General features: G+C 46.1%; 3 protein-coding genes across 3 annotated transcripts in view; 1 reads left to right on the forward strand and 2 right to left on the reverse strand.

Moving 5' to 3' along the window:
• Nucleotides 1–1,625, reverse strand: part of LOC306935574 (inactive dipeptidyl peptidase 10-like) — a gene marked incomplete at both ends in the record, with an annotated part of 58,833 nt that extends 57,208 nt beyond the window's left edge. Inside the window, one exon of the mRNA XM_079518673.1 lies at nucleotides 1,566–1,625. Coding sequence (XP_079374799.1) covers nucleotides 1,566–1,625 — 60 coding nt within the window. The remainder of the gene's footprint in view (nucleotides 1–1,565) is intronic.
• Nucleotides 1,626–3,770: 2,145 nt separating this feature from the next.
• LOC306935575 (desmin-like) lies at nucleotides 3,771–6,530 on the forward strand (the record flags this gene model as incomplete). Its single annotated transcript, XM_079518674.1, has 2 exons — nucleotides 3,771–4,289; nucleotides 5,175–6,530. 2 exons carry the CDS (start codon nucleotides 3,771–3,773, stop codon nucleotides 6,528–6,530), a joined length of 1,875 nt encoding a protein of 624 aa, XP_079374800.1.
• A 6,590-nt stretch (nucleotides 6,531–13,120) lies between these two features.
• Nucleotides 13,121–14,056, reverse strand: LOC306935576 (mitochondrial carrier homolog 2-like; the record flags this gene model as incomplete). Its single annotated transcript, XM_079518675.1, has 1 exon — nucleotides 13,121–14,056. One exon carries the CDS (start codon nucleotides 14,054–14,056, stop codon nucleotides 13,121–13,123), a length of 936 nt encoding a protein of 311 aa, XP_079374801.1.
• Nucleotides 14,057–18,945: the final 4,889 nt, after the last annotated feature.

Consider the following 18,945-nt stretch of genomic DNA (forward strand, 5'->3'; position numbering starts at 1 on the left):
TGCCACCAGCCTGTGAACACATTAGAGTCTGGACGTGACGTGCTGTCCCATGATTTACTGCGTTAGTCACAGCACGGTGGGAGCCTGAAAACATCTACTCTAGTACTGTACCGCTTCCAGGTACTTGCAGTGGTGGAAAGTAACTAAGTACTTTTACTTAAGTACTGTACTTAAGTACACATTTTGAGGTATTTGTACTTTACTTGAGTATTTCCAATTTCCAGTACTTTTACTTCTACTCCACTACATCTCGGAAGCCAAAACTTGTACTTTTACTTCACTACAATCATTTGAAAACTTTAGTTACTAGTTAAAGCTGCTATAAGCAATAATTATGTCAACATTTTAATGATCTTTTTATTTTGATTTTTTTTGGTATTCAGACAGCCGAAAAAAACCCGGTCGCAATGACTAACCAATCAGGAAGCAGACAGGCAAATCTACCAATGACAAAGCTTCTAGGAAAATCTTTGAATGCAGATTGCGGCCCCTAGATGTGTCACAGAGACAAATTTTTTTGGGAGCGTTCTAGCCTACCCATTGCTGGCTGTCTGAATACCAAAAAAATTAAAAGGTCATTAAAATGTTGACATATTATTGCTTATAGCAGCTTTAACATACATTAACCACTTCAACCCTATACATTTCGGCCATTTGAAAATAGCAGATCTATAAGCTCACAATGCGTCGCAACGCGACGCATTGTGAGCTTGTAGATCTGCTATACATACATTTTTGTAGATTGTTGCTTGTAGATCTGCTATTCATACATTTTCAATTCCGTACGTTTACTTGTAACGAAGTAGTTCAAAACTTGCAGTATTGGCACTTTTACTTAAAGGGGCATTCCACTCATTTTCAACATTTTACTATGTCATTAATATATAATTTTTTCATACTTTTCATACTAGGAAACACAGCATGGGGGGACTTTTTTATTATTTCCACACAACAGCTCTAAGGTATGTTAATGACATGGTAAAATGTTGAAAATGAGTGGAATGCCCCTTTAAGTAAAACAATTTAGTACTTTTTTCACCACTGTTACTTTGCGTAGTATTCGTATCAGATGATTTACTGCGTTAGTCAAGTGCACCGCCGTTGGCCAGTGCACTTGTGCAATAAGGAACACGCTGTGACTTGCCAGTTGCCACTTTGAGTGGCTCTCGGGCCAGAACATGATTTAATATTCTGTCCACATCGGCTCGCATGTCTTCTATCCCCACAAATTTGATCAATCAGGCTCTCTCGTCGCATGGTAAATGGTAAATGGTGCATTTATATAGCGCCTTTATCCAAGGCATGTACAAGTTGTCATTTTCTCATGTCCCCCCCCCCCCCACCCGGCCCCCACACATGCAAAGCGTATTTGGGTATTTAAAAAGTGCTATATAAGTCCCAGATATTATTAATATTAAGGCGCTTTACATAGATTGTGCATTACATTCACCCATTCACACACACATTCATACACCGATGGCGGCGGAAATCATGCAAGGCACCAACCTGCACATCAGCAGCAACTAGGGGTTCAGTGTCTTGCTCAAGGACACTTCGACACTAACTCTGGGGGAGCCCACAGGTTTACGGAGTGCATTGCAGTCTGTGGGCTCGCACGAGTACATGAACCACGTGACCGGGCTGTTTTCTGCCCCCTCAATATTGCAACTCTTCTATTAGATACGATACACAATACAACTTTATTGTCAGCTTGCACTGAAATTTGTTTTGCGTCCATGACGTCACTGTTCAAGATACAGACAAGACATACACAATACATTACAATAGATACATTACAGGACACAAATCACAGAAGCAGACAGGAACAAGAACAATAGAACATATCCTCTTGGTTTACCGATTTTGGTTTAAAAGCAGAACAGACTGGTGTACAAAAGAGTTCTTTAGCCAGTTTTTCTTATATTTAGGGACTCTAAACCGCCTCATGGAGGGCAACAGTTGATATTCATAATTTAAAACATGTAAGGGGTCAGAGGAGATACTCTTCGCCAGTCTAAGCATGCTCTTGGTCTGGGCTTCTTTAAATGAATGTAACACGACCTCAACAGGCCTACCAACAATTTTAGCCCAGATCTTAATTTGGCTATAGAGTTTGTTCTTATATACTATAGATATGCTGTTAAACCAGGCCGTGCTACAGTACAACATCACAGTTTGAACAACAGATGTATAGAAAAGAGACAAGGGGCTCCATTTTCGTCACCGCTAAACCCCTTATCCCTAAACTTCTTTGCCTTTTTCTACAATTTTGAAAAACATTTTTGAATAGTTCAACTAGCCAATCTACATTGACACGTTGTGAGCTTGTAGACTGGCCATTTTAACTATTCAAATTTTTTTTGCAAAATAGTAAAAAAAGGCAAAGAAGTTTAGGGATAAGGAGTTTAGCGGTGACGAAAATGGAGCCCAATATCTGACTACTAGCACCAAGCGATCTAAGTCGTTTGTAAGGAGTACATACGCTGCTGTATCCTCTTACAGATATATTCTTATAGCAGTTGGCTCTGAGCACAGCCAACTGCTATAAAAAAAACTGAGTTGTGTCAGTCGGGGCTAACGCTCACCCCAATACATGATTTTTACTATTCTGTGCCTAAGACACATGCGGGTGGCCGGTTAAGACACACCCGTGGATCAAAGATATGCACCCGTAGTGGAGTAGAAGTAAAAGTATTATAAATTGGAAATACTCCAGTAAAAGTGGTCTCAAAATTGTCCTTAAATACAGCATGTAAGTAAATTTACCTGTTATATTTTCCTAGATACCTGCCAAGCTGAGAGCTGATCAAACATCTTCAAACCGCAGGACAAAAAAAAAAGAAAAAAACTAAATCAAAACTGCACACACCAGTCATAATGTTCCATCAACACTAATGTTAAAGTCTCATGATGTCATTAACCCATTCTGGACGGGTGTTTTAACTTTTGATGTTTCAACTATTGAAAAATTGCAGATCTACAAGCTCATAGCGCGCCACCGAGTGGCGCGCTACGAGCTTGTAGGTCTGCTATTTTTGGAAAATCGTGAAAATGCGGCACAAATCTTTGAATATATATGTTCTTTCAGAAGCCTTTTTTTTTTTTTGACGCCAGACCTAAATGGGTTAAGGTAACTGCATGCTATAGCTCATAAATAACTGGCGTTTCTCACGGGGAGGTGTGAGATGTGTGGCTGACATGCGGCTCAGAGCGTTCCCTGCACATTCCACCGGCCGTATATAACCCATTTAGACCTGAGGACGCACCTGTGTCACCTTATAGCTTTTTTTTAACCCACTAACCATTATTTGACCTATGATCTCATAGTGCGGCACACACTAGGGGCTTGTAGATCTGCTATTTTTGAAAAATCGTGAAAATGTGGCGCAGATCTTTGAATATATATTCTTTCACAGAAAACATTTTTATTTTAACTCAACTATTTGCTTGTGGGGGGGTCCCTGGATCAACATATTTTCAGATGGGGGTCCAAATACAGATCATGTTGTGGGTCCTTGACACGAAAAAGTTTGAGCACCACTGACATAGAAACATAGGTTCTTCAGAAAACCGTCAGAATTTAGAAGACATTTTTGTAGAATCGGCGTCCTCAGTTCTTAATGGGATAAAGGCCAACGCATGCGGGTGGAAGGGAGAACAGCCAGCCAGCCCGTCCAGCATCCTTCCATCGTAGCGTATAGCGTTGCACCGTCCAGCATCCTTCCGTCGTAGCACCGCCAGCCGGCCCAGCATCCATCCTCCGTCCAATCATGAGCTGCAGCCCGGAGAGGATCTCCTCTTACCGCCGACACTTCCACGGCAGCACTTCGTCCCTGATGTCGGTCAAAGTGCGGGCGTCCAGTCCGTCTCCCGTCCGCGTGAGCGCCCGCTCCGCCAGCTACAGCATGCCGGCGGGAGGAGGGAGAGCGAGTCGCGCCGCCTCCAGCAGCAACCTCCGCAGCAGCAGCAGGCTCCCCGTCGTGGTCGCCGTCGGCTCCGTGCGTTCTTCGAGCGCGTTCGGGAAAGGCGCCGCGGCCCCGATGGCCGACCTGGACGCGGCCGCCGCCGAGAACCGTGAGTTCCTGACCACGCGCACCGGCGAGCGGCAGGAGATGGTGGTGCTCAACGACCGCCTGGCCGTCTACATCGAGAAGGTCCACTCGCTGGAGCAGCACAACACACTGCTGGAGGCCGACATCGAGGCGCTGCTCAACCGCTACGTCAAGCCCACGGGCATGAGGCGGCTCTACGAGGAGCAGCTCAAAGAGCTCCTGAGGATCGCAGAGCAGGCGAGTAGAGATGGCCGTCATGACAAAACAACAAACCTTTAGACCTGATGTCAAAAATAAATAAATCAGACCAGTCTGAAGCGAGTGGTGCAACAGCACCCCCTATTGGTACTCTAAACATAGTAACATAGTAACATAGTCACATAGGGACAAAATGTCTTCAAACAGTTTTCTGAAAAACCTTATGTTTCTGTATTAGTATTAGTGGTGCTCAATATTTCATGTCAAGGGCCCCAAAAAGTATATGTAATATGCCTCCGCCCCCCCTATCTGAAAATATGTTGTTCCAGGGACCTCCCCAGAAGCAAAGATTTGAGTGAAAATGTTCACTCTGTAATAATATATATTCAACGATTTAAGATTTGAGGCACATTTCCGCGCTATGAGCTTGTAGATCTGCTATTTTTCAATAGCTAAAGTATAACATAATGCTTTAAAACACCAAAAGGGGTTCCTGCCCAAAATGGGTTAAGCGGGTAACGCGCCATAAGTCAGAGCGTGGTGGTTACAAGAAGAGTTATTGAGAATAAAAAAACACACACGTTGATATTGGGTCATGGAGATTTGTATTTATCGTGACATCCTATGTCATTATACACTAGGATGGATTGGCTTTTGTTCAGCTGCTAATTCAGTACTTGAACCCTATGTACTTGAACCCTTATATACTTGAACCCTCTGTACTTGAACCCTCAATACGTGAACCTTCTATAGATCGGCTCAATAGATTGACTATTTTTGGCAAACGTTCATCCCCCAGAATAGGGATGCTGGGGGTTCAAGTGGTTTTCACAAAATAATGTTCATATGATCCCTACAGGCGAGTGTAAAAATGTTCATATGATCCCACAGGCGAGTGTAATAATGTTGACATGCTCCCTACAGGCGAGGGCCCTGCGTGACTTGGCCGTGGCCGCCAAGGAAGCCATGGCCGCTCAGCTAGAAGAGATCCGGCGGCAGTACGAGGAGGCCCTGGAGCAGAGGAAGCAGGCGGAGATGGACCTGGTGGCGCTGCGCCCAGACGTGGACCGCGCCACCTCCGCCCGCATCGCCCTGGAGCAGCAGCTGGAGCAGCTGCAGGCGGAGATGGAGTTCCTCAAGAGCGTGCAGAAGGAAGAGATCGAGGAGCTGATGCAGCAGATCTACAACACCGTGGCCACGGCCCAGAGCTCCTTCGCGCTTCCCGACCTCTCGTCGGCCCTCAAGCAGATCCAGACGCAGTATGAGGACATCGCGGCCAAGAACCTGGCGGAGATGGACAGCTGGTACGGCAGCAAGTTCGAGGACATGGGCAACAAGTCGGCGAGGAACGTCGACAGGCTCAGGAGCGCACGGGAGGAGATGAACAACATGAAGAAGGACATCCAGAACAAGGAGCAAGACCTGGAAGGTCTGCAGTCCAAGAACGACGCCAACGAAGCACAACTCCGCGAGACGCAGGAGAGGCACAGGGCGGAGCTCGAGGCCCTGAAAGCACGGATCGAGGCGCTGCAGGCGGAGCTCAAGTCCACCAAGCAGAGGACCGCCAAGCTCCTACACGAATACCAGGAACTCCTGAACATCAAGATGGCGCTGGAGGTCGAGATCATAACGTACAGGAAGCTGATCGAAGGTGAAGACTCGCGGCTCACAGTGAGCCAGCTGTCTCTGGCGGGCAACGGCCTGGGAGCCTTCGGTGTCGCCAGAAGCACCACAGTCACCGCAGGCGGAAGTGTCGCGGCAATGAACGGAGAAGGGAGTGTCAATGCAAAGAACGGAGGTGGAAGTGTCGCGGCAATGAACGGAGAAGGGAGTGTCACAGCAAAGAACGGAGGTGGAAGTGTCAATGCAAAGAATGGAGGTGGGAGTGTCGATGCAAAGAACGGAGATGGGAGTGTCGATGCAAAGAACGGAGTTGTGGGCACAGGATCGGAAGAGAGCGCCAGCGACGCAAATAACGCCGACGGCCATGAAGGGAACGGCGTCGGTGCGTCGGTGCCCATAGAGAGCAACAAGGGCCAAGAAGAAGAAGAAGCCGCGAATGGCGCCAGTGCGAACAACAGCAACGGGCTCGGACAGAACGGCGGCGAGAGCGGCACGGTGGAGAAATGCTGTCACTGCAACGGCGTGAAGAGGCATGGCTCTGGCGGTCCAGCGGCAGATGGCGAGGCCGTGGAGGTGGTGGAGAGGAAGACGCTGCTCATCAGGACCGTCAGGGTGGAGCCAGACGACGCCTTCACCATCAACGATGACATCGTCTAGATAGAACGCTGCTTCCCAACCTGCGGGTCGTGACACGGTTGTGGGTCGCGGACACATGTTTATGGCTCCTTTTATTTTTTTATTTTTTTGGGGGAGTTTCCTACATTTTGTTTTCAATTATTATTATTATTATTTCAAAACAATCCCAAAAAGGCTGACTATTTCATGTATTTAAAACAAATTCAAGGTTTTCTTTCTGTAATTTCATGAAGAAATCCAAGAAAAATCTAATAAATTCCATAAATGAGAAAACAAATGTTTAAGTAGCAAAGCAAAAATAGCTGATTTACAAGCTCATAGTGCGGTGCGAAGGTACACGCTGTGTACTATGCTATTTTTGCATTTTGTGTCCCCGGGCAAACGTCTAATATCTCTACTAAATAAAGATTCATGCAACCGTGTGTAAAATTAGGCATTACGACCAAAAACACTGAATAACAATGTGCCGACAAAATCATGCAACAGTGTTCATTTTGTCGACTAGAACTATGGGAAAAAATGTCCATCGACTACTTTTTTTCACTGACGAAAACTAAATGGAAACTAAATGCAAACTAAGCTATGATGACTAAAACTAAGACAAAATATATTGACAATTTCGTAAACAGATAAAAACTAGACTAAAATGTTATAGGAAGGGACTAGTGGACAAGAGATCCAGTATAAGTCATTTTACACATGGTTGAATGCTGAATATAGCTGATCTACGAGCTTGTAGATCGGCTATTTTCAGCAACTGTAAAATCAAATCAGTCATTACGACGGCATCAAGGCCCGCCAAAATGTAGTTGAACTAAAATCTTATGATATGTAGTCGACTAAAACTAGGCTGAAATTATAACATTATAACCGAAAACTTGACCGAACACGACACGACACGTTTTTAATGCATGACATTTCTTAATGCTGTTGTTGTTGTTGTAACTGTCTGGCTGAGGCTGAGGCATGTGTCCACGGCCCGACGCTGCACGCTAAATTAACGAGGCTGTCCTCGTCCTGTCCTGTTTTTCTTTTCTTTTCTTTTTTGCTTTGATTAACCTGAACCTACGACATTATCAATCAGTCAATCATAATCTGCTAATAAAATGTTTGTCTGCATCCAGAAACGCTGTGGTCTTCTCCTTATTCCCTCTTCGTGTTATGAACAAAACAAAAATAGGGCTTGAGCCCCTGCCCTTTTGCAGAAAGTGCCATTTCCCTCAATTTTGCCACATAAGGGCATGTGGGGGGGATGTGATGTGGGGAGCCAATACGAGCTTATGTGGGGGCCAATAAGGGCTTGTGGGGGGCCAATAAGGGCTTATGTGGGGGGCAAATAAGGGTTTATGTGTGGGGCAAATAAGGGCTTATGTGGGGGGCCAATAAGGGTTTGTGTGGGGGGCAAATAAGGGCTTGTGTGGGGGGGCAATAAGATCTTATGTGGGGCCAAAAAGGGCTTGTGTGGGGGGCCAATAAGTGCCATTGGCCCTTCAAGACGAACATTTGACAAGTAATGATAAATTCCACTATCATAATGAATTATCTTTTAATCTGCCATCAGTCAGTTTTAGTTTCAGACTAATGAGAACATATTGCTTATTTTACTGTCCAATGACATGAAATGGCACAAGGGACGGACTCCACAAAAAGACCCCCCCAAAAAATCGGCGCCCACACATGTGCCCTTTTCTGGAGTTTGAGCCCCTGCCCCCTCAGTGCTCTCTGCACGGCCCTGTGTTTTAGGGTGGGAAAAAATCACGGCACTCCATCTTTAAAGATGGTGTTTCTGATAGAGATGTGTCAGCCTGCATGATATCTTATTAAACATAAAGATTATGTTTCTGATAGAGATGTGTCTCAGTCTGCATGAGATCTGGTTAAGCTGTGTTTTGTTTTATAGGCTTTGTGTGGAAATTATCCAAACAGCATCTTGCAAGACTAATTATTACCGCTAATAATAATAATAACCTGGATAATTCACATTGGTAGTTGAAAATGTCGGGATATGTCACTACTACATTTAGTTGGGTTATTTCCCCAACGACATTCAGCCAAGGAAATACAACTACGGTAAAACACACACGTTTTAATTTAAGCCGGCCCCCGTCACATGATCAAAATATAGACCTGAAAAATCACACCCGTGTGAAGTGAGGGGCGCTCTTATCATTGTACATCATCATGACGTATCATGTCGATTTGCTCGTCTACATATGACGTAAATTCTCCATTCATTGTCAATTAGAATTTAATGTTTTTGTTAGACGAAGATCTACACTAATAGCTGTATATAGGAGGGGCTAGTGCCCCTCAAAAATCACACCCGCGTGAAGTGAGGGGCTCTCTTATCATCGTACATCATCATCTCATTCCCGGCAATCAGAATTTGCGTCCTCTCCTTCGTCTTCAAGGATTGTGTTGCACAATGTTTGTGTTTACACAAACCCTCCATTCATTGTCAATGGCATTTCATGTTTGTGTTAGTTACTTAAAGCTGGACATAGGAGGGGCTATCAGCCCTCAACAATGTCAGTCGGGATCGGGATGTACAACAAGACGATATGTTGACAAAGACACTCCATCCTCTGAATATAGTCTTCAGTTCATTTCGTATTACGTTAAAAGTAGGCTAACTACAGTTGAATGTCAATGGGCTTCTATAGCTGGCCTGCAGTACACCGTTCTAACGGACCAGAAGTGGGGGCGCTGTCTCATTTGAGGGTGTGACATTTGTAGTCCCCGTTAGTCTCTATTAGCCGATCACGTGACAATGCATATTGGGTTACAAAATAGCAGATCTACAAGCTCGTAGTGCGGCACTCGGTGCCACGCTATGAGCTTGTAGATCTGCTATTTTTCAATAGCTAAAGTATAACATAGTGCTTAAAACACCAAAAGGGGTTCCTGCCCAAAATGGGATAAACAGCTTTTGTCCCCACACGTCTCAATATTTGCCATTGACAATGAATGGAGAAATTACGTCAGAATTTCCACTAAATATGACGCAAATTAAACATCAAAACATTAAACGCCATTGACATTTTAGGGGAAATGTACGTCATATGTAAACGAGCAAATTAGCTAACCAATCAAAGGCAACAGGCATTCTGATTGGCCAGTATGAGATGATCCCCCCTCTGCCCCCCCCTTTTTCCCCTCACTGTATATGTTTCTTTTCCCTTTTTACCTCCTTTATGAATTCCTGTTCTGTCTATAGAAGTGTCTATTTGTACGTCTCTAAATGTTTTGATGATTTGAACATGGTGGACCCTATTGGAAACAAGTGTAATGCTTAATTGGGTCGTCCACTCACAGTTAACAGCCTTTGTATTGAGTTTGTGCTTGAAATGTACTGTAATTCTGCAAACTGTTAATAAATTCTTCAATCAATCAATCAATCAATCCATTATGATGTACGGTGATAAGAGGGCCCCTCACTTCACACGTACTGTATGTGATTTTTTATATTTTTGAGGGCCTCCCAGAGCCATCTAATAGAAGAGTTACGATATTGAGGGGGGGGGGGGGGGAACCGAGCGCTCGAGCGCTGTTCATGCAGCCTGAACTGAGACAAGCTGGAGTTGGAAATACATTGTTTTCAACAAGGGCGGCACAAATAAGAGCTATTTTAAGCATGTGTGCAACTAACAACTAAAGTTTATGTTGTACTATTACTACAAAAACCATCTAAAATAAAGCGATTTAAGATCATTAAAGCTGGGCTGTTGCCTGGTTCCAATGCATTTCTGCCTACTTCCGGTCCAGGACTTGTCCCAGTTGGTTGTCCCCATTCTCAATAGAAGTCGGAGAGTCGCCATTGGACTGAAGCCTCATGAAGTGAACGCAGTTTGCGTAACTCTATCTATAGAGTTATCGTAGTCTATATCTAAGGCTCTGGCCCCTCCTATATACAGCTTTTGTCCCCACACGTCTCATATTTGCTATTGACAGTGAAAGGAGAAATTAGGTCACATGTTCCTCAAATATGACGTACATTTGTGGCAACACAAACATTAAATGCCATTGACAATGAAATGTACGTCATATTGGCCATTCTACTGAATTGGTTCAAATTGCAGTCCCACAATGAAAAACACATATTAAAAAACAATTTAGTGTTCAGACTTTTCACTGTAGTAATGTCATAGTATGGTCTAATTAATCACAATACATTAATTGAGATAATATCAAATTAAATATATACAGACATAAACATCTATGTTACTTCCTATTGGAAGTGAAAAAAGTACTTTTTGTCACTTTCCTATATATTTTTAATACCCCCATTTGATTTATTTTTGTCTGTACAGCGGGGAATTGAAAAAAAAATTAGATTAAAATAAGCATCTTTATTCGAAGGTAAAAGTCTGTTTCGGTAGTGACACATTTTGGGAGAGGAAAGATATTCCAGTACATTATTAAAATACAATATGATAATTGACTGTGCCTTTACTAAATATGTGTCCCTTAGATCTGGTGCAACATGAATATGGTCAAAGTTTTTCCAAAATATCATACACATTTCACACAATTTCCAACTCTGAATTTGAACCAATTCGGTAGAATGGCCCATATAGACGAGCAAATCGGCTAACCAATCACATACATTCAGTTGTTCATGAGATGATGTATGATGATAAGAGTGCCCCTCACTTCACACGGGTGTGATTTTCTTTTATTATTTACTTTTGAGTGGTGCCAGCCCCTCCAATATACAGGTTTAATGTTTGTTTTTAATTCAATGTTTGTTTTAAAAACGCCGTTGACAAAGAGAATTGAATGTTTGGTTTGTCTCAATGCATGTTTGTTTTACATCATCATGTTATAAGATGATCAGAGTAATGTAGTAAGAGAGTGGTGACACGCTTTGATCTCGCCGCAAAGCGGGTGCCTATGGGCGACAGTTCCAAACATTGCTCCTATGGCTGGAACTATTCCATTGAGATAGAATGAGCACTTCCGCGTTCCATTGTTACAATGAGAGTCAATGAGTGTCATTACTCTCTTTTATACTACTCTGGTAAGATGATAAGAGCGTCCCACACTTCACACGGGTGTGATTTTTATTATTTAGGCCTATTTTCCATTTCTTTGGAGCGCGCCATATAGGCTCATGGGAAATTCTGGTTACTTAAAGTTAAACTCATGTCACATTGTGAGTTTCAGGTATTTTTTTCCCCAGTGTACTTATATATCTGAAACTCTAGTGACAACATTTTCAGTGGAAAGGTTTCTCCCCGTGTGGATACGCTGATGTACCTTCAGGTGATCGGTCTGGTTGAAGCTCTTGTGACAGTGTTTGCAGTGGAAAGGCCTCTCTCCGGTGTGGATACGCTGGTGTCTGTGTAGATTAGACAGCGTACCGAAATGCTTCTCACAGTATTGACAGCGGAAGGGTTTTTCTCCCGTGTGGATGCGCAGGTGAAGCCTCAGGTCACACGACTGAGTGAAACTCTTTTGACAGTATTTGCAGTGGAAGGGTTTCTCCCCCGTGTGGATAAGCAGGTGAACTCTCAGGTGATCGGTCTGGTTGAAGCTCTTGTGACAGTGTTCGCAGTGGAAAGGCCTCTCTCCGGTGTGGATACGCTGGTGTCTGACATGGCTAGTCAGCGTACCGAAGCTCTTGCCACAGCGTTGACAGTGGAAGGGTTTTTCTCCCGTGTGGCTGCGCATGTGAACTCTCAGCTGACTCAACTGAGTGAAACTCTTGCCACAGTGTTCACACTGGAAGGGTTTTTCTCCCGTGTGGATACGCACGTGACGCTTCAGGTCGCCCGACCTGAAACTCTTGCCACAGTGTTCACAGATGTGGACTTTCCTTCCTGTGCAAGACATTGGGGGAAAAGAGTGTAGATCTTTTGGGGCTGTCCTTTTCCCTCTGTCTCTCTCACTGTCTGTCCTGTCGTGTCCCGTGTGTCTTGTCTCTGTCTCTCTTGTCTTCTGGGTGGGTGCTGGTCTATGGTCTCAAAGCTTCTGTGCTTGGATGAAATAAAGAGGTGACGGACAGCCTTTGTATAGTGCTTGGCTATGGACGCTCATGAATCACACCGATGTCACTATGATGAGTCAGCTATATCCTCATATGGTGTTTTACGTTATGATGTCAGCACTAGATGTCTCTGCCGGCTCCATAAATATATAGTGCTCTAGATGAGCCATGCCCAAATAAAGAGTTTGTGATGTCAGACTAAAGCCCTAACCACACCAAAGGAACACCATGCAACTCCTTGGGTCCAAACGGTTGCAAGGAGTTGCATGGTGGCCCTTTGGTGTGGTCTGGGGGCTGTTGAATCACTAGGGACGACGTATGTGCAACCGGACATATCGCACCGCTGGGACAACGCTAAAACCGTCTCGACCATTTGGTGTGGTTAGGGCTTTAGATTTTTGTTTTTACTTTTTATTTTTTTACTTTTTCAGACAAATGCACCCACTCTCTGTACGTGTGTACGTACGCATGTATGTCTGTCTTTAATGCACGTAACTGTATGTCTGTAACGCGCGTGTCGAATTTGATGTCGGAGAACCACCGACATCAAATTCGACACGCGCGTTCCACACCATCACAGGAGGTGCGGTGCCCGGGCCTCGAGTCGGTTGCTTACTTCACGTCAGTCCACTTTTGTCCACGTTTGCACTCCATTCTCCACACACTCCACACATCTCTTCTGGTCGATGGCGTAGGTCTTTCCCGCTGGAAGCTTCCGGAAGAATAAGCTGTTGCCTCTGCTCATGCTGCCCTGTGCGTTTAAATTCCTCCAGCAGTCCACCCAGGCGGGATACACAGAGGCGTAGGGAGGCAGACCTCCTGCCAGCCCGCAGTTGTTGACCGCCATCAGATTTGACACCAACTCGAAGGGATACGTGAGCATGCCGGCAAACATTCCCGTCACGACCTGGGTCTTGATCGCTACCGTGTGACCCGTAGAGTCATCGAGGGCGTAGGTGTTGACCAGGTGAGCCAGCAGGTTGCAGATCCACAGGGACAAGGCGTCGCCCAGCAGCCGAGGAATCAAACCGGCAAAGAAGCCCAGGATTCCTTCCTCTCTGTAGACCGTTCGGATGGAACCGAACGCTCCGCCGTATTTGGTTTCTCGTCCAATGAACTGGACCATACACCTCAGCGTGATCACGTGGAAGGGGTGCGCGACGACGGCGGCGCAGGAACGAGCGATCATCTCTTTGGTCGTCTCGTTGACCACGTGGAGCAGGGATCCGTCCTCTGGCATCTGATCGCCCGTCACGTTAAGGTCTCCTTCTTGGCATTTCCGCAGGACTCCGCCGTGGACGATGATGCCGATGGTCCCGGCGCACAGCCTGGGAGCCAGTCCTTTGAACAGGCCCGCTTTACCGTCTACCTTGACGATGTGCTTGGCGTAGGCGAACGCTCCCGGTAGCTGGTACTCCTGTCTGCCGAACATGCTCCTGCCCAGGGACGGGGGCAGAGGCTCGTATCCGACCTGCGCCAGGACCTTGGTGTACATGAAGGGGTGAGAGAGCACGGCCATGCCGGAGGCCAGCAGCACCTGGCCACACGTGTCCACCATTTCGTGCAGTGTCTCTGTCACGTGCACCGACCTACGCCGGTCGATTGATCTCAAAGCTTCTGTCCTTAGATGAACTCGAGAGGTGACGGGCCAGCCTTCATATAGTGCTTGGCTATGGATGCTCATGACAGCTATATATCCGTCCACATATCAGCACGATGTCAGCACTAGATGTCACTACCGACTCCATATGGAGCTCTAGATCGACCATGCCCAAATATGGAGTTTGTGACGTCACACTTAGATGAGCAAACTTTATTCTAGTATTAATTTGTTTTATTTTCAGACGAATGCACCGACCCAATGTACGCATGTATGTGATCGATCAGATTGTATTTCTGAAACTGAACAAAGAGACTAGGACTAATTGCAAGCAATTGAGCTATCAATAACAGCTCACTTGATCTCTTAGCTCCGCCTTCACTTTTGAAAAGCTCTTCAGCCCCTATATAGGTTGCTCAGTTTCAGAGACACTCTGGCTAGCGGTCTGACTCTGCATTTGCTTGTGAACCTGCACTTTGGTACACAGTAAGTGAAAACCTACATACACTTTTCCTTCCTTTACACTTCTGAGCTTTCTTAGCTCCTTTCCTTTCCCCCGTCTAACCACACTACACCCTGACTCATGGCTGGTTGAATCTCAATCTTTATCGAACAAATCACACAGGCTGACTATTATAGCCTAGTGTCCAATCCAAAGACCCGGACATCCAGACACATCCAGCGAAGGAGGCCGTCTCCTAGGGTTTTGTATCAACTTACTTCCTACTTCCTATTCTTACTATTATTATGTTATAATTATTAGTTGCACTTTATTATTATTATTACTTTATTATTTATATATTATATGTTTATAATGTGCTTCCCCACCGTCCCTATACTGTCCTCCTCATGTCGCCCTAGACACTACCTCTCCCGTCACAGAGATCCCTCAAATCTCATCTATCCAGCTCGTTCACCCAGTCACCACATTGTGGTGGAGGGAGGCCTATGGAACTGCCACGCAGCTACCAAAAAGAATATGCCTGAATTCATTTCAGGCCACGCCTCCCTCAAGTCTCTGCATTTCCTTGCTCTGACTGAAACCTGGATCACCCCAGATAACACTGCAACCCCCACCTCCCTCTCTGTTTCACACAAGTTCACCCACACCCCTCGCCAAACAGGTACAGGGGGGGGGTACAGGGCTACTAACATCCCCCAAATGGAATTTCCGTGTCTTAAATCTCTCTCACCTTTCTCTGTCCACATGTGAATTTCATGCTATCTCTATATCACAACCAGTCCCCCTCACCCTCATTGTGCTCTATCGCCCTCCAGGAACTCTCGGGAACTTCCTGGAAGAACTAGACTCTCTGATCAGCTCGTTTCCGGAAGATGGCACCCCCGTGATTCTACTGGGTGACTTCAACCTACCGACCGCAGATAAGTATCTTCCCATTACATCCCTTCTGGCCTCATTTGACCTCTCCCTATCTCCCTCCCCTGAGTCCCCTCCCACTCACAAGGCTGGTAATGTTTTGGACATTGTGTTCTCCACATTCTCTGTTACCCCCTTAATTAGGTCTGACCACCACTTCATAACCTTCTCCCTCTCTCTCTCCACCCTCCCGCCTAAACCTACTAATCCTCCGAACGTCACCACCCGACGCAATCTCAAGTCCCTAAACTCATCCTCCCTCTCATCCTCTATTCTCTCCTCTCTACCCTCCCTGGAGTCCTTCCTCTCTCTCTCTCTCATCTGACACTGCAACCTCATCCTTCCTCTCCTCTATCTCATCTGCATTCGACCAACACTGCCCGCCCTCATCCAGGCCAGCTCGCTCATGTCCACCGGCTCCCTGGTTATCTAAAACTCTCAGATCTGAACGAACACCTCTAAGGGCAGCCGAAAGAAAGTGGCGCATGACAAAGCTACCAGATGACCTTTCCCACTTTCACTCACTCCTCTCTGCCTTCGCCCTCTCACTAACCACTGCTAAAACCTCTTTCTACCACACCAAAATCCAATCCTGTACTTCTAACCCAAGGAAGCTCTTCTCCACTTTCTCCTCCCTCCTTAAGCCCCCTCCCCCACTCAACCTTCATCCCTCACTGCTGATGTTTTTGTCAACTACTTCGAGAAGAAGGTTGATGATATCAGCAGCTCCTTTCCCCCCTCCCCCATAAAGTGGCATCTGACTCAACCAACACTAACCCCAACATAACATGCATGTCCTCCTTCTCTCCTCTTTCCCCAGACGAGGTTCTATACTAGTGACATCCACTAGACCTACCACCTGTCCTCTAGACCCTGTCCCGTCTCCAATCTTCCAGACCATCGCACCTGATCTGCTCCCCTTCATCACCTCCATCATCAACACCTCAGTAACCTCAGGCTGTGTCCCATCTGCCCTCAAGTCAGTCAGAGTAACACCACTCCTCAAGAAACCAACCCTTGACCCCTCAGATGTCAAGAACTACAGACCGGTATCACTCCTTTCATTTATTTCTAAAAGCATTGAACGTGTTGTCTCCAACCAGCTCTCTCTCCATCTCTCACAGAACAACCTGCTGGATCCCAACCAGTCCGGATTTAAAAAGGCCTACTCCACAGAAACTGCCCTGCTGGCAGTCACAGAAGCACTACATGCTGCCCAGGCTGCTTCCCACTCTGCAGTCCTGATTCTCCTAGACCTATCAGCAGCATTTGACACAGTGAACCACCAGCTGCTCCTAGACACCCTAGCGGATCTAGGCATCGGTGGGACGGCACTAAAGTGGTTAACCTCCTACCTCACCGACCGGACCTACCAGGTTTCCTGGAAAGGTCTGCTATCATCCCCCCGAACCCTCCAAACTGGGGTCCCACAGGGAGCAAACCCTCCCGTGCACTCAGATCAGCCAACGCATGGGAAGCACCCTGACTAAAAACGCCGGGACAAAGCTCCACACGTCCCAAACTCTTCTCCCTTCTGGCTCCAAAACTGTGGAATGCACTTCCTGTTGCAGTCAGAACTGCAGCATCACTCCCAATCTTCCGCCGCAGTCTGAAAACCCACCTTTTCAGACTCCATCATGGCCCATAGCACTTACCCTACCCCCTTAGATAGCATCTTTGTAGACTTAGATAGCATTTGATACAGACTTTTAGCATGTAGACAGCACTATAATTGCATTGTATGTAGTCATAGCACGTCATAGTACATATGCATAGTTTATATGTATAGTTTCATTATATAGATATTCCACTGTTACGTTCTTAGCTTACGCATGTTTCATGATAAATGCTTTTTATATATGTGATGTATTCCTATGCTTTTTGTTCTTGCTTAATGTAAGTCACTCTGGATTAAGAGCATCTGCTAAATGCCTAAATTGTAAATTGTAAATTGTTATGTTGTATTTGATGTTGTGAGACGATAAGAGCGCCCCTCACTTCACACGGGTGTGATTTGTATTATTTACAGTGCAGCCCACGTGTGTTGAGGGTACAGGTTGTTTGTTTTTCCTTAAACAAACATTAAAAAACGTTTAATGTTTAATGTTTGTTTTGTCACTAACACAACTCATGGAGTTGGTATAACGTATGTTCAGGAGGAAGGCCATGCCTACAAGCTAAGATCGGTGACCTCCCCTGCCACCATGCCATGCTAATTCTATTCCTAGCCTCAGGTATCTAGCTACCTCCTTCCCCACAGCTACAATCAACTCCACCACTTACCTGCCATGACTACCGATGCCAGCTCCACCCTCGCCACTCACCGAGGCCCTGCTGCCATGGCAACTGTCTGGCTCTCTGCCCTATCACCACCCTCGCTCCATTAAAGGGAAGAGTATATATGCCAGCCTGTTCCACTTGTCACTCGTGCACCGTATCTCGTACCCCTCCCTCCCTCCCTCTTCTTTACTAACTCTCGTTCTCCAGTTTCAGGTTCCAGACGGGGGTCTCGGATTGGGGGCGTGTCCTCGCACAGTCAGGACGCCCGCTACTCAGACCCCATGCCAAACACCCAGGGTATCCTACCCCCCCTGGAACCCGGCCTTCGTCCACCACCTCCCCCCCCCCACAGAGCTTGCTCTACAGAGCTTGCTCTCATCCTTCACCTCCCCCAGGGGCTTAGTCTTCACTATCATCCTCCCCCCCCTCACCCCCTCCCCCCTCCCGTAACGCCAACTCATCCATGTCTCCCTCACCCCTCGACCCTCCCCCCCCCCCTTCACCCGTCACCCAGCCCCTCGGAAACTACCCTACATCCTCACTCCCCCCCTCCTTCCCCTATTCCCAACCCCTCATCCTCCTCCCTTCCCCCCTCATCCCCACGGACAGTCCAAGGCCATCCCACGCATATCAACATGCACCTCATTTCTATCATTCCTTTTCATGTTCCTCCTCTCTTCTAAATAAACGCTAAACCATGTCAAACGATGTTCGATTGAATGTGTGGTCTGTACTAGTGAACATATACATTTGGTGGTCCTTGACATGTAAGAAAAAGTCCTTCTGCACACCTACGATGGACAGGTGCGTCGGATAACTGGAACTGAGAAGTAGATTGGTCCTTGACATGAACTAGTTTGAGACCGACTGACATATAGAAACATGGGGGTTTTTCAGAGAAACTGTCAGGATTTAGACGACAGAATCGTTCTCAGGGTTGAAATGGGTTAAAACTTCCCCCAAGGCACATCAGGACCGGGCTCCAGTTGACATCAGAAGCAGGCTGATTCCCAGCGACTACACAGAGCCTAGTATAAAGGGAAACACTTGTCTGACTGCCTTTGGGGGAGACCCCATAACACAGACATTAAATGCCATTAACAATGAACAGAGTTTAATGTTTGTTTTGTCACTAACACAGACATTAAATGCCATTAACAATGAACAGAGTTTAATGTTTGTTTTGACC

This window comes from Electrona antarctica (genome assembly GCF_951216825.1).
Source record: "Electrona antarctica genome assembly, chromosome: 13".
Lineage (NCBI taxonomy): Eukaryota > Metazoa > Chordata > Actinopteri > Myctophiformes > Myctophidae > Electrona > Electrona antarctica.